Source organism: Acyrthosiphon pisum, chromosome A1 (assembly GCF_005508785.2).
Source record: "Acyrthosiphon pisum isolate AL4f chromosome A1, pea_aphid_22Mar2018_4r6ur, whole genome shotgun sequence".
Classification (NCBI taxonomy): domain Eukaryota; kingdom Metazoa; phylum Arthropoda; class Insecta; order Hemiptera; family Aphididae; genus Acyrthosiphon; species Acyrthosiphon pisum.
Window position 1 is genome coordinate 153,063,797 of NC_042494.1, and position 18,431 is coordinate 153,082,227.

The 18,431-nt window shown below is 30.7% G+C and overlaps 1 protein-coding gene across 2 annotated transcripts in view; it reads left to right on the forward strand.

Moving 5' to 3' along the window:
- Window positions 1-3,182: 3,182 nt before the first annotated feature.
- LOC100166370 (E3 ubiquitin-protein ligase TRIM9) overlaps window positions 3,183-18,431 on the forward strand; it is a 90,906-nt gene continuing 75,657 nt past the window's right edge. The window contains exon 1 of one of the 2 annotated variants that reach the window (XM_029488615.1): window positions 3,183-4,340. In XM_029488615.1, coding sequence (XP_029344475.1) covers window positions 3,546-4,340 — 795 coding nt within the window. In that variant the 5' untranslated portion in view covers window positions 3,183-3,545. The remainder of the gene's footprint in view (window positions 4,341-18,431) is intronic. The other variant, XM_029488616.1, reaches the window with a different exon arrangement.

Below are 18,431 nucleotides of genomic sequence, written 5' to 3' on the forward strand. Positions count from 1 at the left end.
CATGTCAATATGCCATAGACCATAGTTATTCAGAAATAAGAAAATGCTTTTTCTACATTTTAGATTCTGAGTGGAACGATGAATGTATTGATTTTACAATCATGTGTGTTTATTTTATTTTTTTTTTCGTGTCTGTCATCACCTTTTAGGACAGTAAAAAATGCTTGGATTTTTTTCAACAGTATCTTTTCTGATACGAAAGTGGATCTAGTTTGTACTTTGGGGGGGGGGGGGGTCAAAAGTAAAAATTTCCCAGTAGTTTTCAAAAGCGCCGTGAAAAATAAAAGAAAAATTAAGGAAAAACGGGAATTTTTACGCAAAATCTGTTTTTGAGAAAATTTATTTTGGTTTTTGGTGCAACTCTTAGGCTGGGGCGATACACGGCGAATTCCACCGCGTTTCGAACGCCGCGGAATACGCTGTGTATAGCCCCAGCCTTAAACAAATGACCGTAGGTACATGACATTTTGACTGAATGTTTATATTAGAATTTTCTATACACCATAACATTTTCCAAATATTTTGACTTATTTTGAGCTCTTTACGGAATTTTCAGTTTCCATTTTAGATTCTGAGTGGGAAGATGAATGTATTGATTTAAAATGATGTGTGTTTTTTATTTTTTTTTATTTTTTATTTTTTAATTTTTTAATTTTTGTGTTGGTTTGGGGCAGTAAAACTGCTTCGATTTTCTTCAACAGTATCTTGTTTGATGGGAAAGTGAATCTAGTTGGTGCATTCGGGAGGTCAAAATTTGAAATTTCCAAAAGTTTTCAAAAGCACCATGAAAAACAAAAGAAAATTAAGGAAAAACGGGAATTTTTACGCAAAATCTGTTTTCGAGAAAATTGATTTTGGTTTTTGGTGTAACTTTAAAACAAATGACCGTAGATACATGACATTTTTATTGGTTGTTTATATTCCCATTTTCTATACAATATGATAAAATTTTCAAAATATTTTGATTTTTTTGAACTGTTTAGGGACATTTTCAGTTTCCAATATTATTGGTTTTTTTTTCTATATGAATGCCAATAAAACTTTATTTGTTGAGTAAAAATACTTGAAAATTTAATACAAGGCTCCTACTATATTTTTACAATGACATTTGAAAAATATTAAAAATTTTTAGTCACAGTTTTTTTTTATTAGCATTTAAAGTTCAAAAATTGACAAAATATGTAAAAATCACGAAAATTATCAAATTATTTTGAGTTAAGAATTCGTAAAAATTATTCTTTTCTCAAATCTAAGATTTAAAAATGTAATACAAGATTCCTCATAGTATTGTCGACCTTTATCAAAAAAAAAAATGTCTACAAGAAAGTCAAATTAAATTTTTGTGAGCGTTATTTATATTTTTAGTTTTTACAACATTTGATAATCGCTCGATTTCTCATGTGACGATTTTCTTATTTTATTGCAATTAAAAAACGAATGACTGTAGATATTTGAAAATTTCACTGAATGTTAATATTTTCATTTTCTATACACCATACAATTTTGAAAATATTTTGACTCTTTTTGAGCTTTTTACGGACATTCTCGGTTTTCAATTTTTTTAGTTTTTTTCTATAAATATTAAATATAATTTTTATCATTTTAATCAGTTGGGCCAAAAAGTATAAAAAATTAATATAAGGCTCCTGATATATTGTTACAATAGCAGTTGAATTTAAAATATACATAGGCACACTTTTTTTATAAGCATTTAAAGATCGAATTTCGATAAAATTTATCAAATTTAAAATTGAATAATTTTTTTGTATAGTTAAAAATTTATAAAATGTTCAATTTTTATACTTAAGGATTGAAAATTTAAAACAAGATTCCACGTAAGTAGTTAATTCTGTTATCAAAAAATCTAAAAATACATAAGCACAGTTTATTTTTATACTCATTTTAAGTTCAAATTCTGACGAAAATACATATTAAAAAACCTAGAATACCTACTTTAGTTATTTTGTTGTTATTGTATAATATTATTCGTGGGTACTTGAAACTTCTAAAGTATACTATTATATATCTATAATGGTATTACGGTTTGTTGTTGGTGTATAATGAATTATAAGTACCAATGGGATATTGTGATATGATTAATTTGGAATTTATTATAGGTACCTACCATAGATAAGTATATAATATGTCTTATACCTAGACTGACATACTTCTCCGCTCAAAATCGTTTTTCTTATACAATGATATTATATCATCGAATTCAAAATTAATACCATCCATTATACTGCAGTGGTCAGTGACTTGTAACCTACTGTACAGCATAGTGACATCCACTTGTCCATTTTTTTTTTTGTATTTGACAATGTGAATGTGCCGACCGAAACATTAGGTTAAATGAGTGAGGGGTCGTGACGACCCCTTAAACCCCCTTCCACCCGCCATGAACATAGGTCTATGCATAGATATTAAAGAATGGATAGGCAATTTACGGGAACGAACATGAACATTTGTTGATGTTATCACAGATTATATGAAAATATTATATTATATTCATATAATCTGTGATGTTATAGAGGTCTTATCACAAATAGATTTATGTATAATTATTGTATATAATTTATGATAAGACCTCTGTCAGAATGAGAAGCAATGATAAAAAACAGTCTTTCTCTCTTCCCCATCCCGGCCCCATGACCCTCTATTTTGTTAATATAGCCATGGCCTATCCATTCTTTAATATCTATGGGTCTATGTAGTATGTATTATCTTGTATTATATGTGGATATCTATACATTTTGAAGCAGGCCTTCCAGGCCCGGTTATCTCTAAATTTTTGTTATCGAATGTCCGTGACCCCGATCCAACAGTGTGAGAAACGTTAATCAACGGTGCGGCTCCGAGTCAACAATTTGCGGTTTGTAACTACTAACTTGTTACTATAAAAATATATATATATATTAATAATACTTTTGTATTATTTGACATCGACGAAATGTCCCGATTCGAGTGGACTCGGGAGCACCAATAGAATATTGATCCCGTAATAAATTTAACAAGTAATCATGATAGATCCATTTTGTCATGCTCGTTCACGTTTTCGGTTTCGGCTGTGTATGCGGGCGACACTGTAAGCGGCGGCAATTTGCGGTCGTTCGCCGCCAGAGTTCATTAGCGTCGTGTAAACAAAAGTCGCGTTTTCGTCCGGCTAACACAACAACAATAATACACCAAGACGTATCAACTAACACATTAACACAACACCACTTAGTTTTTGTCTAGCGTGTGTGTCGTTCTGTCGTGCGTTTGTGCTCCGTTCCGTGGATACATACAATATACACAAAATAATATTGCAACTTGTAAGACACCACCGTGGTGTATCTCCGTGTTTATTTGAATATATATATGTATAGGTGCATCCTCTCATTTTTCTCGCATAAATCGTCCGGAAGATTTTCCGCGATGTGAACTATTTTGATCACCGATTGACACGACGACGACGATAATTTTTTCCGTTCCTGGTCTCGAAAACAATTGAGACAAAATCTCCAGTCTCCTTCCGTCTGCTAGAAATTTGTTTAACCTCCGCTATGGAAGACGAACTGCACTGCATCGCCTGCAAGCAGCTGTTCAACAACCCGGTACTGTTGCCGTGCTACCATGCGTTGTGCCTGAACTGTGCGGTACACGCGCAGCGACCGCTGGAGCCGACCGTGCCGCAAGAGAACAGCGGTAACTCGACAACCAGCGGTAGCAGCACAGCCGAGTCACACGCGTCTGACTGCCATCCAGAGTCGGACAAGCTGTCCATACTCAGCGAGACGGACAGCGGCGTGGTGTGCAACAGCCGGCCGAACAGCTACCTGGGCACGTCCAACCACATCGGCGGAGGCATCATCGCGTTCCCACCGATCATGGCCGGCTCGTATTCGCTGTCGTGTCCGGCCTGCAGGAAGACCGTGTACTTTGATGACAATGGCGCGCACAACTTGCCAAAGTACAGGACGATGAGGAACATCGTGGACCGTTATGGTGAGCTCAGGCACATCGTTCCCAAGTGCCAGCTGTGCGAAAGTGAACCTGCAGCCGACGCCACCGTGCTGTGCGAGCAGTGCGAAGTGTTGTACTGTGACTCGTGCCGCGACAACTGTCATCCGTCCAGGGGCCCGTTGGCCAAGCACAACCTGCTGGAGCCGACAGTTGGCAAGTTGGCGCTCAGGAACAAGATCAGAAACAGGGACATCATCTGCAACGAACACGAAGAAGAGTGCCTGTCCATGTACTGTATGGTTTGTAAGACACCAGTTTGCGCTGTGTGTATGCACGAATCGAGACATTCGAGTCATGACGTACAAGCCATCAACACCATGTGCAAAGCTCAAAAGGTAACACAATTACTGTACATTTTGTAATAGGTAGAGGTACCCAGGTACCTACATAGTAATAACATGTTTATCACTAGTTAGTAAGTCAACATCCGTCAAGTAATAAATAGGTATCTGCCAAGGATTTATATTATATAATGTTAACGGTGTGATTTTATTTGTTGGGTTGTTGCTACTCGTAAAGCATCCACGTCAAATATACTAATTCAAGATTTTGTAAATTTATAAGACTTGTTCACTGTTTCAACTATTATACTTAAATACATTCTATAAATAAGTAGTTGGGTCAAGTTGTAATGAAAAAGTTGAAAACACAAATTAAGGTAAAGATAATTTGTAGTTAAAATGTATAATATGCCTACCAAATTTTCTATTTTAATTATTGAACTGTAAAGACAGTGTACTTCCAATCCTATACAAATACAACTTCTGTGATAATTACTACCTAATTAGTTTTGTTAATCAATACATGACATTACAGTAACTTAAAACCCATGTTTTGCTGAGCTATAATATTGAGTATAATATCTTCTGTAAAACTAAGAGTACCTATGTATAATAGTATAATAAGATGAGATAGTTTGATAACCTACTATGGTGGACCTTAACTTGGTTACTACTCATAAAGTTCACTTACAAAGAACTATCAAACATATAGTTTGTTAATATATTGTTGTAAGGGGTTGATATATCAAAATAATATCCAATGCGATAAGACTGAATAATATCTTTAGGCTATTATAAACCCTTAAATTGAAATCACATAACTCTTAAGTCGCCGTTAGAACACTTTATTTTGCAATAAAAGCAATTAATTAATAACTAGACTAGGTAATTATATTTTTAAATTATTTTTAGGGCAAAATCCATCACCTTTCTGCAAAATAATTTGTTTTTCTAGTGAAAATTAAAATACCGTCCTTAAATTTGAATTCATAGTTTATTTATTGACTTGGTTTATAATTAAATGACACAATAAAATGTTTTAAATATAATTGGAAATTCGTAAAAATGTTTTAATTTAAGAACATTTTAAAAGTATTTTTATCACAAAAGTGTTTTTATTGAATTAATGGTTACTGTTTCTCGTATATGCCAATAATTTTATAAGTAAACAAATTTAAGAGTAAAAACATAATTTTTTAGAAGTTATAGTTTGACAGTTTTTTTTTCCGAAAATCTGTTATGATGGATTTGAAATTAAGGATCAAGGTCCCTTTTACATGATATTTCATGCTTATATTTCGAGTTATATTTGTATAACTCTAGGTTCGTTTTGAATATTAATGATATACAATATATGATTAATTATATTAAAAACGATGTAGGACTAATTCAGATTAATTAATAGATCGTTTTTTTATTATAAAGTATGAAACAGTAGTGTTGTACACTAAAATAATATACATATCTAATGAAGAAACTCGTTGGACCAAATCGATCATACAATATGTAATATATATTATACAGGTATATCAGGAGGCATATTGTTTAAGATAAATAAAAATTATTAGCGTTTACATAAACACACACGTGCGCTACTGCTTTGTAATTTAGGGTAATCAGGTCGAGTTAAGTCACGATTTCAACACGGGTGAAGGCAATTTACACAATGACTGACTTAATTAAATACTTAAAAAAAGAAAGAATCGAAATGCGAACAGAAATCTGATACTTAATTTTAAACAAGGGAGAACGTTTCGTGCTCGGTTTCAACAGAAATGAGTAGACTGTGAAGTTTACACAGTAAAATAATATTATAAAATATACATTTAAATGTACCTGTGTGCTTGTTTGTACCTGTGGGCTGTGAAGCTAATAAGTAATAAATAATAAGGTATAAAGTTATAACTTATGAATCTTCTATACTTAAACGTTTCAAAAATAGTATGTTATTATATGACAGGTGATGAATTTGGCTTTAGGGTATAGACGTATAGTTTTTATGATTGTATTTAATCGTTAGGATAGTGCCCAATGCTCCAATTCATTACTTTTCAATACCTATATCGTACTTTATTAGAATAATTGTATGTTTTTTGTAAATTATAACCTGTTATAACCGGTGTAACTTAACTGATAAATCAGGTAAATGAATACAACTTTTAGAGATTTAATTGTCATTTTCTTCATGCTCATATTTTGATGGAGTTGGGCCGATGGTAAGTTTTTTCATGAGTAAGTTATCAACTTTATAGTAGGAATTCTAGTATTTTAAAACTTTTTACGAAAGTAAAACATAACTCACTTAACTGTATAGTAGACAAGACACAATGTTATTTTATTAGTTTTTTCGGTTCAGGTATATATCAATTACGTTTAAAGTCTATTAGAGATTTTATTTAATATTTTATTACCTATGTTTGATTTTTTTTTTTTTATTTAAACGAGTAAATATACCTATTTATTTATAAATATAATTATACACGTGTTACTTGAACTAGGTAGGTATTGGTATCTAATTTGTTTTTAAACTATTTATAGGTACATATTCTTTTATTATTAAAACTTTTTATGTTTTAGTTATGGCTTGTCTACTGTTAGCAAATGTTAATTCAAAATTTAACTTATAAATTTAACATTAATTCTTCTAAATATTTTTGGACAACCAATTGAAAGATTACATACCGAGGTACATACTTATCATATTTGAGATTACAGTATTGGTTGATATAAATTATTTTATAAATTTTACTTAAATTTCTAAGTTCTAATTTTTTACTAAAATTCAATACAAATTTAATACATAATATTATTAAATATTGATTGATAATATTGTACCTACGTCTCAGATTGGATTAGGTTAGGTTTTAATTAACAATGTTTAAGTACCTATTGAGTTTTCCTAGCAAGGTAAAAAACTGAAAGATAACTTTTTTTATTTCATTTAATAAATACATAAATATAAAGTAAAAATGTATAATTCATAAGAGGGACGCTACATCCGCGAGTTTAATATAATATATTACATTCGCGAGCTATATATAACGAGTTATATTATATGAATTTGAAAAAAATGAACTTTGATATTCTATTAATTAAAACCCTGCTCGGTTTAAATTATTATCCTGTTTAAATTCCTAAATACTTAAATTTGCTCTAATATCAACTCAAATTAAACCGTAGTAAGAATACGGTACGTATATTTGTTATGTTAAGCGCGTGTAAAGAACTTTACTAAAGACAGACAACACCAGCGGGTGGTGCACTGTAGCGTCATCTTAATGTTTTTTTTTTTTTTTTTAATTTTTATTAGCTACTAGCATAACTTACTATTATAGCTCAACGATTAACAATGTTAATATATCATTAAATATAGGTACTCTATTACACTAAGCATTTACTAGGTATGTTGAACATTTTGGTTTTGCGATTTATAGATATTGTGTTAAAAAATAAACGTCTATGTTTTTCGAGTGGCTGCACAATGTCTTCATTATTATTTTACAAGTGTATTTTCGCTCCTAGTTATATCAATTATTTAAGTCAATAACGCAGGGAAAGAAAAATTTACTCCGTCAAATTTAATGGGTCTTGATGGGTATATTTTACGAGTAGCTATACCTATAGTTAATCGGAAGCTTGAGGGAGATTGAAGGCGGGTAGAAAAGCAATATTCGCGTAAAGCCCGAGTCCCCTAGGGGATATTTGATTTGATTTTCAATATTATCTCCCGACAAAAGTTAAACACTGAAGGCGAACGAAGTCATGTTGTTAGTCGGAAGTCATTTCTCAGACATTTATTTTAAACTTTAAGCATTGTTTATAAGAATTCAGATCAATATTGAAATGCGTTGTATTTTGAACCATATCATGACCATATATAAAACAGACTAAAATATATAAAACTTTGTACTTTTTTGCCTATTTTAGGCACTATTGTTTCTTATTGTTTCCAAAATTATGTAGGTCCTAGTAAGTAGGTAGTAAACAATGATTAGATCAATATGGATCTTATTAAAATCTCCACTTTTATTTCCTATTTGTTTAAAATATTCAATTATTGTTTAATATCAATTTGAGTAATACGCAATGTTAATTAAAAAATATTTTATACGTATAGGTTTATATATTTTATAGATCCACATATTTTTATTTTTGGTTTATTCGAGTTAAAATTTAAAAAAAAACATTTTTTTATTTATTTACAAAAATACCAATTTAAATTATAGTTTTAAATTAAAATTTTTGGTGTTGAGAATGCTGAATAAAATGTTGAGTTTTGTAACTTGCGTAAGCAACAGACTTGTTTTTGTATATATAGATACACTAGTTTGTTATGTCCAAGTTTGAATTCCAAAGAAGTTTTTTATTACAAACTTTTGTAGTGGTATTGGGAACTTTTCGTCTTTGGTTAAAATTTGAAGCCATTTATTTTTTTAATTCTATATTAAAAAATGACTTGTATAGGTACTATACTTGTCTACCTACAGTAATTCATCAATTTTTAAATTGCTTATATATTATAATATTATAATAATATAATTATAATATTATTATAATTGAAAGTGGGTACCTAGCTACTTGTATTATAAAATACATTTTATCAATAATATTATTATATAGTTACATTTCCAGACGAGTAATGATTTTGTATACATTTCTCCTACCTAATTAAAATCGCCCTAACAAAATGTTCTTATTACAATTGTACATTAATTTTTTGGAGTGTTACTACTGAGTAATATGTCTGTGTTCCACAGTTTATTTTAGTTAATAAATTGTTTTCACAGGTTTTCATAGCTAGGTATATATTATACGCTTTATAGAACGTTACATATATTTCATATATATATGGGCAATAAGCCTTAAAGTTTGAACGAAATGCCGTCCTTTTCACGTAGTAGAACAATAAGCTGAATTTGTGAGAGACTGAATTAAATTTCATTAATTTGAAAAGGACTAGTACAGGGCTTGTTAAGTTATACAAAGCACAAATATACGGACCGATGCGGCTTGTACACCAAAGAAGTTAATATTGACGAATAATTAATAAGGGTTATTGACGAGAAAGTTTTCTTCTTCGATTTTGGAAATAGGTCACTGAACATTGTAGTATAATATTATAGTGGTAGAATAATTGTTGAAATAAAATACCTAAACATAATTTGATTTTAGATTTTTGTGCATTGACAATAATTTTAAATTTATATATTATTATTTGGTACAGCATTTTCGTATTATTATTATAATAGGATGCATGTGTTCTTAGTTTTTCGGTTATTTACACCGCATAGTATAACACCAGCAGCTATGTAATGTACATTGTTTCACCTCTAATCTAAAATGTACGTCTCGTGCACGTGCACGCCCCTATACTGTGTATTACATTATTGTGCTAAATAACAATGTATAGTAACGATAACAAAGCCTCATTTTAATCTATTCTACCCAGAAGTAAATTAAGTCGTATAACTTCGTATTTATTAAAGCTCATAATATCAGATATATTATATTGCTTTATACATAGTATAATATAAATAATACGTTATAAATATTATATAACAGCTTGTGCAATTGTTTGTTTTGATTGATTTGTTGTTCATCAGGAGTTATATAGTGTTATTTTAATACAGGTATTTAAATGTGTAATATTATTACTTGAGTGCGTGATGTTTTTTTAAATTCTGAGGATTATTTTAATTTAATTTTATTTGATGTTTTATACTTGAAAACATTTTTTTTTTTTTTGGTAATATTTGTCTATTATTATGTGAAATGGGTAGTTATGTATACTTTCCGTAAGATCTTCATAATATATTTTTGTATTTTGATCTTATTAAGTTATGTAGGTATTGTGATCTTTGTTGGTTCAAACAGGAAAAAAAAAGGTATTGAGATCTTAGGAACTTAATGTTTATTATCTTAATCTTACACCCAAGATGATTTTGGCATAACTAATAATGGTCGACGAGTAAATTATATACAATAATGTTTGCATTTTTAAATCTACCTTAAATTTACATTGTAATGGCTGAAAGCCAAATAGCAGTTGTCGTACAACAGAAGGTATACCTACTATATCTAAGGATAAATGAACAGACATAAATTAAGAATTAAGATCGATGGTTTTCAAATTTTATTCTAAACCGTGAAGCATAGTAAAATGTTTTTGAAAAGTAGCCTTGAAAATAACATTTTTTTTTCTATTCAAATCGTTTCTAATGATATGATTATCATCATTTATGTAGGTACACTGTATAGTATATTATTTATTATATACGTGTTTCGTTTATATATTCTTTATACTTGCAGTCTAAAGACATTTTTTCATGTTGCAATACCATTATTTTTCATGAATAAAAGGTATTCTGAGCTCAAAGATGTCATATTATAGATACATAATATATTATTATATAATATTAATAGTACCTATATACAAATATTTTGCAGAGTTATAATATGTCATTTTATTGTTTTATATTTTATACGATAAACTCTCGAGCCTGGGATAATCCTAATACTGCTGTTAAGGTGATGATGTTTAAACTTAAGATACATTAATTTGATGTGCATAGGCGCAAATCCATTAAAGTTTCATGGGGGGGGGGGAGGGCTAACATTTTAAACATCAATGTGAGTGGAAGGCATCGATCCCACTCAACTAATAAACTTCATATTTTTTGTGGAGGCTTGTGATGTAATTTTTTTTTGGGGGGGGGGGCTAGCCCCCCTGTGGTTTGCGCCTATGTTGATGTGTTTTGTAATCGTTACTGGTTTATGTATGTCGTTAGATGTATGCATTCGACTTATTGGATGTATAAAGTAGTTTTATTTTTACCCCCGTTTTTCTCTTATATCTTCATAATAATAATATACGTCTGCAATTCTATATTTATTATTTATATAAGTCTTGCAATTGCTTTTAGCTATACCTATATAGCATGATTTAAAAACCTAAAAGTGACGTTTAGTTGTAGATATAATAGAATATAGTTACGATAGAATCATAACGAGTAGTCCACCGTACACTGTGCATTTTTACAACGGTTTTGCTAATATTTGATCAACGACAAGACGCGTGAGGGAAATGTTACGATTTCAACGTTTCGAAAATTAATTGCTCCTCCAATATCGCGGGTCAGATGTTTGTACACAGCGAGTTTACTCAAGATATTAAAAGTAAACGGGCGCGCCGTAAACCCAATCGCGAAATCGTTGCGATCAATTTCTCGGCGAGCGCATGGTGTATATTCTTCCTGCACCCCGTTCGTATTCTTGGGACGCACCGATGCGAAGGCACTGTGTTTAATCCGCAAATCTGTCTCCTGATCTAAGGCGGCTCGCTTTTAATTTTTCTACGGCACGATGGGGAAGAAACTAAAATATCGAAACCTTACCTATGCCTTAACTGTTAATATACGTATAGGGTCTTTTTAAAAGTAGCTGTAGGTACCTAGTACCTACCTATAAAATATAAAATATAAATAATTAAATATATTATAAAGGTACATTCCGGGTATAGAAAAAAAAACTAAATAATCTATGTAGGTAAGTACTTATATAAGTACGTATATAAGTACATACCTGAAACTGTATAAAACAATACGTATTTTTTCAAAAACACAAAAATTGACTTGGAAAATCATAAGTAGTTTTCAGTTATAATAGCGTATCGCACCCTGTATATATAGGTATCGCACATAAAACCTATGGCATGATTGACGGAGGTGGAGAGCCAGAGACAGAGATGAAGAGACTAATTCCGACCGGAGATGAAGGAAAACTTTTATTTACCTATACGCAGTATATATAATATACGATATTACGATGTAATATCTACCGTTTTCTCTACCCACGTACCTAAGGTACATCGCAATACATAAAGAATTTTGTGGGAACGGGAAGGACTGAAGGAGTATATATATATAAAAAAAAGGGATTTACTTTGAGATGAGGGCACGGGTGGTGCAGGCAGCCGCAGATTTCGGATTGCTTTTGAGCAATTTCCGCCCCGGTTCCATCATCGCGTGGTTAAGTGCTAATACGTCGTCCGAGCAGACGTGGACGACCACGTATATACTGCAGCAGTCCGCGACCGATCGACTGAAAACATATCGGCCGCCGTTTGCGGAACGCGAAAACGGATTGTTGTGTATTCAACCGTATTATGACGTGGTGGCGGGCGTTTCGATCAAAGTGCTGCCGCCGAAGTAGATGACGGATACCAACGGATGTGAACACGATCTCGTGTACGTATTATTATGATATATCATAGCCCATAGGTACTTCCTATATATGCGTGTTCTTGATGTGTATACTTGTGTACAGGGTGATGTTTTAACGCGAGACATTGTTTTTTAAATTCCACGTTCTTATGTATTAAATGCGTTCTGCCTTTGCTGTATTATATGCTATAACTGTATTGAATCAGCAACATATTCTTAAATTAAACATTTTTTTTTGTAATCTTATTGTTTTTCCAGTGCACTGATATATGTGCGTAAAGATGTTGGTATTTTCTGATACATTTAATACCCAAGATGAAATCGATAAAGTTAGTTCCGTGTATCTAACTTGAATCAATCGATATTGAATTCTGCAGTAAATTCATCAGCAATATGTGGTTAAAAGGACTGTGTCAATAATTAATTGTTATGAATTTTACAAAGACATAATATTTCTGTAGAACTAATTGTTTCAACCAGTTACGATATTTAGATACAAATTTTTTCCGACGTGCTTTATGTTACATTTTTAACTTTACAAAAGTCTGTTTTATACTTTTATAAAACTGTTATAATAAATAATACATAATATAGTATATACCTAGACTATAGTTGGGTCAAAGATCGAAATTCACCAATAAATTGTTATAATCGACCGCTGCTCAACGCTATAATATTATAGAGTGGAAAGTGTTTCTTTTGTTTCGCTATTAAACCAAAAGTGTTTAATGGCCGTATCTTTTCAGCTATAAAATATTATAGAATCGGATACGGAGAATATTTCTGCCGAAAGCGAAAATCGTGTAATTTGATTTAATCGTATTGCCCTGCGCACGATTACCGGGACGCTGCTCGCTTGATGTTTATATTTTAATATAATAAAATTATTAGGCCGTTCAAATAATTGATGATTTGTCTAAAAAGTCAAGTTCTAAAATTTTATCATATTGTGTTAATGATTTATATACAAAAATTAATACCTACTTTTAGATTCTGAGTGGAGCGATGAATGTATGTATTGATTTTATACAATGATGTGTTTTTTTTTTTATTTGTGTGTGTACACGATTAGTAGTTGAATAATGCTTCGATTTTTAACTTCAATATATTTTCCTGTGGGAAAATGAATCTAGTTGGTGCATTAGGTAGGTAAAAATTCCGAGTAGTTTTCAAAAGCGTCTGGAAAAACAAAAAAAAAATTGAGAAAAAATGGCTATTTTTACACAAAATTGGTTTTCGAAAAATTCGATTTTAGTTTTTGGTGTAATTGTGAAAGAAATTACAGTAAATACACACATTTTTACTGTTTGTTTATATTAGCATTTTCTATATATGATAAAATTTTCAAAAAATGTTGTCTTGTTTTGAGCTGTTTACGGATATTATTAGTTATTTTAATTTCTTAGTTTTTTTTAAAAAATACAATTTTATTTGCTGTGTGAAAAAGCTTTAAAATATATTACAAGGCTGATATATTGTTACAATGGCAGTTCAAAAATATTAAAAATACACAGTCACAATTGTTTTGAGTTAAAAATTCATAAAAAAATTTTATTTTTTATCTAAGACTTTAAAATTTGGTACAAGATTTTTAATAAGTTTGTCTACATTTATCAAAAAAAAAAAACCTTGTAACCTTAGATAAGCTAGGTACTGTAGGGCAGACAAAATTACTGTAACATAAATATTAAATAATATTGATTTTAAAATCAATTTGTATCGTAATTAGGATTTTCAACTGTTTGCTTATAAATAATCATTAATTTTCGAATTTAATTATTTGATCGTATTTCTATATGCTTTTTACTATTTGATATTAACATTTCATATTTGTAGCTTCAATTTCATATTTTACTTGTTGGATTTTGGTTGTGTGTTGTAAGTACCTGAATATTATATAACTGGATGTGTTAATAATAATATCGATGTATTTTGCTGTTGACACGTATTTAATATATAAGTTTATATAAGTTTTCTATAATTGTTGTATTATTTTCAAACATACACATTCTTACAGTATTGTATTCTAAAATAACTTTTTTTAAGACTTGTGATCAAAACATACCTTTTGAAATTTCAGTTTGCTAAAACATGCACTCAAATCTATTATTATTATGTTATGTATATTGTAGGCTGTGTTCAATGTATACCGTCATTGATAAACATGCATATGTATAATATAATATATATATTATACACTGCACTCTCTCGCTCATATACACACCTATATGTTTGTATTTCAATAATCTAAAAAAAAAAAACACAAACTAACGGTAAATCGTATTAAAAACCTTTTTTTCACTATTGCCGTGCGTTCGGTTTGTATTTTATATTTGTTTTACGTGTTCAGGCGTATATAATATGGTGACTTCATTCGTGCTGCAGGCTCTGTAGAAAAATGGCCTGCAATCCAATTGGCTTCTGTTTGTGTACGTTATTCGTTGCAGTGCCTATCTGTGTATTTATTTGATAAAATCGTCGTGCTTTCGCACTGTAATAATTACACCTACCAGGCTTGCTGTATATGTGGGGTGGTGTTGGTGGGCGAGCGAGTTTCTTAGCGGTATTTGCTTCTTTAACGACTACGAATTGTAACAGAACACGACATTTTCACCCGATTCGCAGACGATATTATTACACTGTTAGCGAGTAAACTTATTTTTCCTCGAAACCCTTTACAATGTTTTATATTTTGTTTGTTTCAGTTATATTTCTACTGCAGTGCAGACTATGTTATTCCTCTTTGTTTGTGTATATGTAGGTATAACAATAATAAGTATATAAAAATCAATACATTTTTCATGCTCGTGCTTTGATCTTTTATCGCCGTTAAATTGGAATACGTTTTATTTAGGCTTCCACGTGGCTTAAAACAATATAATAATTTTTTTCACACGCTGTAGTTGCACGGCCGCGGCGCTTAAAGTGAACGTTCGTTAATTAGCAAATCATATTCAAAAAACGGGATTCTAATCAAACCTTGTGGTTTCCACGGAGAAAATAATTATCAAAAACGTGTTGTGTGCCGTCTGTGTAGGTATAAACAGTGAATTTTATTAATTTTGAAATATATTTGAACATTTTGAACATTTAGCCTGCGAAAATATTAAACTACTTTTTTTTGATTGTACCTTTTTAGTGTTGCCGAATTTTTGAACTAATATATAAGTTTTCCCTTATTATCATAATAAATGAGAATATATTGTTCTAACATTAATTGAGTTTATGACGAGTAAAAGGCTCGGATTATTTGTAAAATATTGAATTAAATGTTCTTTGCACGTATCTCTCTATACAATACGTATATATTTTCCATTGAATTTCCATTAAAAATACTCTTATATTTAATCTCTCAGTATGCTGCAACAATTTAAACTTTTTTTTGTTACATGTACGTAAAAATGAATTTGATGTTTTTATTATATCTGTGAATGTATTGAAAACCATCACGTCCGTTGAATATTTAATGTCATACATTTGCATATGTGTGTGTTAATTAAAATTTTTAAATTAAACGTACCTATATTTGTCACAATAGCATGAAAAAGTTACATTTTATATTTTTATGTACCATATATTAGACGAAATACTTTTTTGGTAGAATCGGTCTATTGGGGTACGTTTCATTGCAGGGCTAGGCTAGCCCATTTTCTATATGAATCGTATCAATATTTATATATTTTATTTCTTATACTTTATCATAGACTTTCAATAGACTAACCTAACCAATATAAAATATGCAATCATTTAGGTATACGTATTTCATAAATCATAACAATAATATATGATATTGTATTGTGTGTAATAATTATGTGCCTTAATTTTAATATCCGTTGATACTACGATGAATCTCAATATTGCTACCTATGTATATTAAAAAAATAGTAATCACCGAATTCTCGCGGTGTTGACAGTTTTCCTGTATATAGTACCTATTTGACGAATTTGTCATGCTTGAAATTATTTTTGACTTATTAGTTTTTATACTTTAATGTATACCGTTGTAGGTATATAATATAATCGTAGGCGCTAATATTAGTGATGCGGAGGGCCTAAGGGTAGGTACTAAATCCGATTATATAGTATTTGCATACTTAACCTATATCATAATATTGTTTTCTTGTATATTCAGTTAAATACTTTTGTTCGATTCTATATCATATTTCACCCTAGTTACCCTTAATTGTTCATCCCTGTGTTTGAAATGCAGGTTAATCCGTCGTCTATCATCTCGTGTTAGTTGTTTATTAAACGTTGACCTATATTTTTGATTTCATACGCAGTCCGAAACAGAATATTTTCCATAAATGTCGCTGTACAAAATATAGTACCGTCATATCGACAAATACTACTGCTATAGTTTACAATCACTAATTAATAGTTATACATTTAGATTTGAACATTAAAGTTTCTAGTCGAAACTCTGCTAATTGTTATCGGTGCGTATAAGCAACCCTATATTTACAGACGAGGGCGACTATGCATATAAATTCGTTCAGCTTCATTGATTATATCGATCTATAACCAAATAAATATGAGACTTCGAACGCCTAGTGCCCGCGCCTTTCTCACGGTCGTCTCCTTAGGTATTTTGGTTTAGGAAAAATAATACGTCTAAACTCGTTCGTCATAACGCGTACCTGCCGTACCTATATAGTGTATATAGTATATATATTGTATAATATACATATCTACATGTGTGGTATTGATTTCGTTTGGAAAACCGTCTTTGGTCAGCTGCTGCAGCATACACGTCGGTTTTTTTGTATTATACACCCGAAATCCTGTCTCATGGTCGTTCCAGTGGACACGATCTATGCCCTTAAAAATTATTATTAATATTTTAATATATTATGCTCAGTACTTATTGGTTGGGGCGGGATCCGCTCTTGTTTGTATTTGTTACGATGTATCTAGTTGAACAGGTTATAACGTGTATGATAAATAATAATATAATGTGCCACGTCGTCGCGTGGGTTGCAGAAAAACAATGTTCTTTGATCGTTACGCAGTCCAGTGTTGATGTCCGCTTGGTATTGATAAGTATAAGTAGGTATAGTGCGTAGGGGAGGTGGCCCGTAAGTCGTCGGCCGTCGCGATCGTACATCATTTTATATATATATAATATATAGCGTATCTGTCTATATCTCTAGTCGTGAGCGCGTACGGCATACCAATATATACAGTACCAATATATATAGTACATAATGTGTTAATGTATTCAAGTACACAGATACAGATACTTTTAAATACTTTCAAATTTTTACAAATCAACTTTTTTTACCTTATAAATTAACTGGATCAATTTGTTTTTTAACATTGTACCTACATTAGTTTTTATAGATAATTGTACACCGTTTCCATTGGTGTAACTCATCTGTTTTCTTTGTTAAGGTATTTTAATTTTTAGTTGGGTATAAGTTACATAAAAAATATATTATTTTATACGACTATGTTATGTATCTATTCTTAGTTTTTTCTTTTTAATTTGCGTCATGGAATTGAGAATAGAAAATATACACATTAATAAGAAAAGTGATTGATGATGAGAATTTTATTCTAAATATACTGCAGATACCACGAGACAGTAACGTATTTGAGTACTTAAAATGTATTTGCACATTTATTTACTTAAATACTTACAAGACTGCGCCATATTAATAATAGCTGTCTGTACTACGGACTTAATAATCTTTGAAATAAGCCGTAGCGTTTTATCGTTATTATTGTATACGTACAATATTATTATAATTTATAACAATATTGTGTTATATTATAGACATATTATAATATTTTATACAGTCATACTAACACCGTGCATTCGCCCCTTGGCGCGAATTTAATAATATGTGTGCGATGTGTCCATAACGGACATACAACGATATAATAATAATAACAACATACTATATGCGTCGACGACACC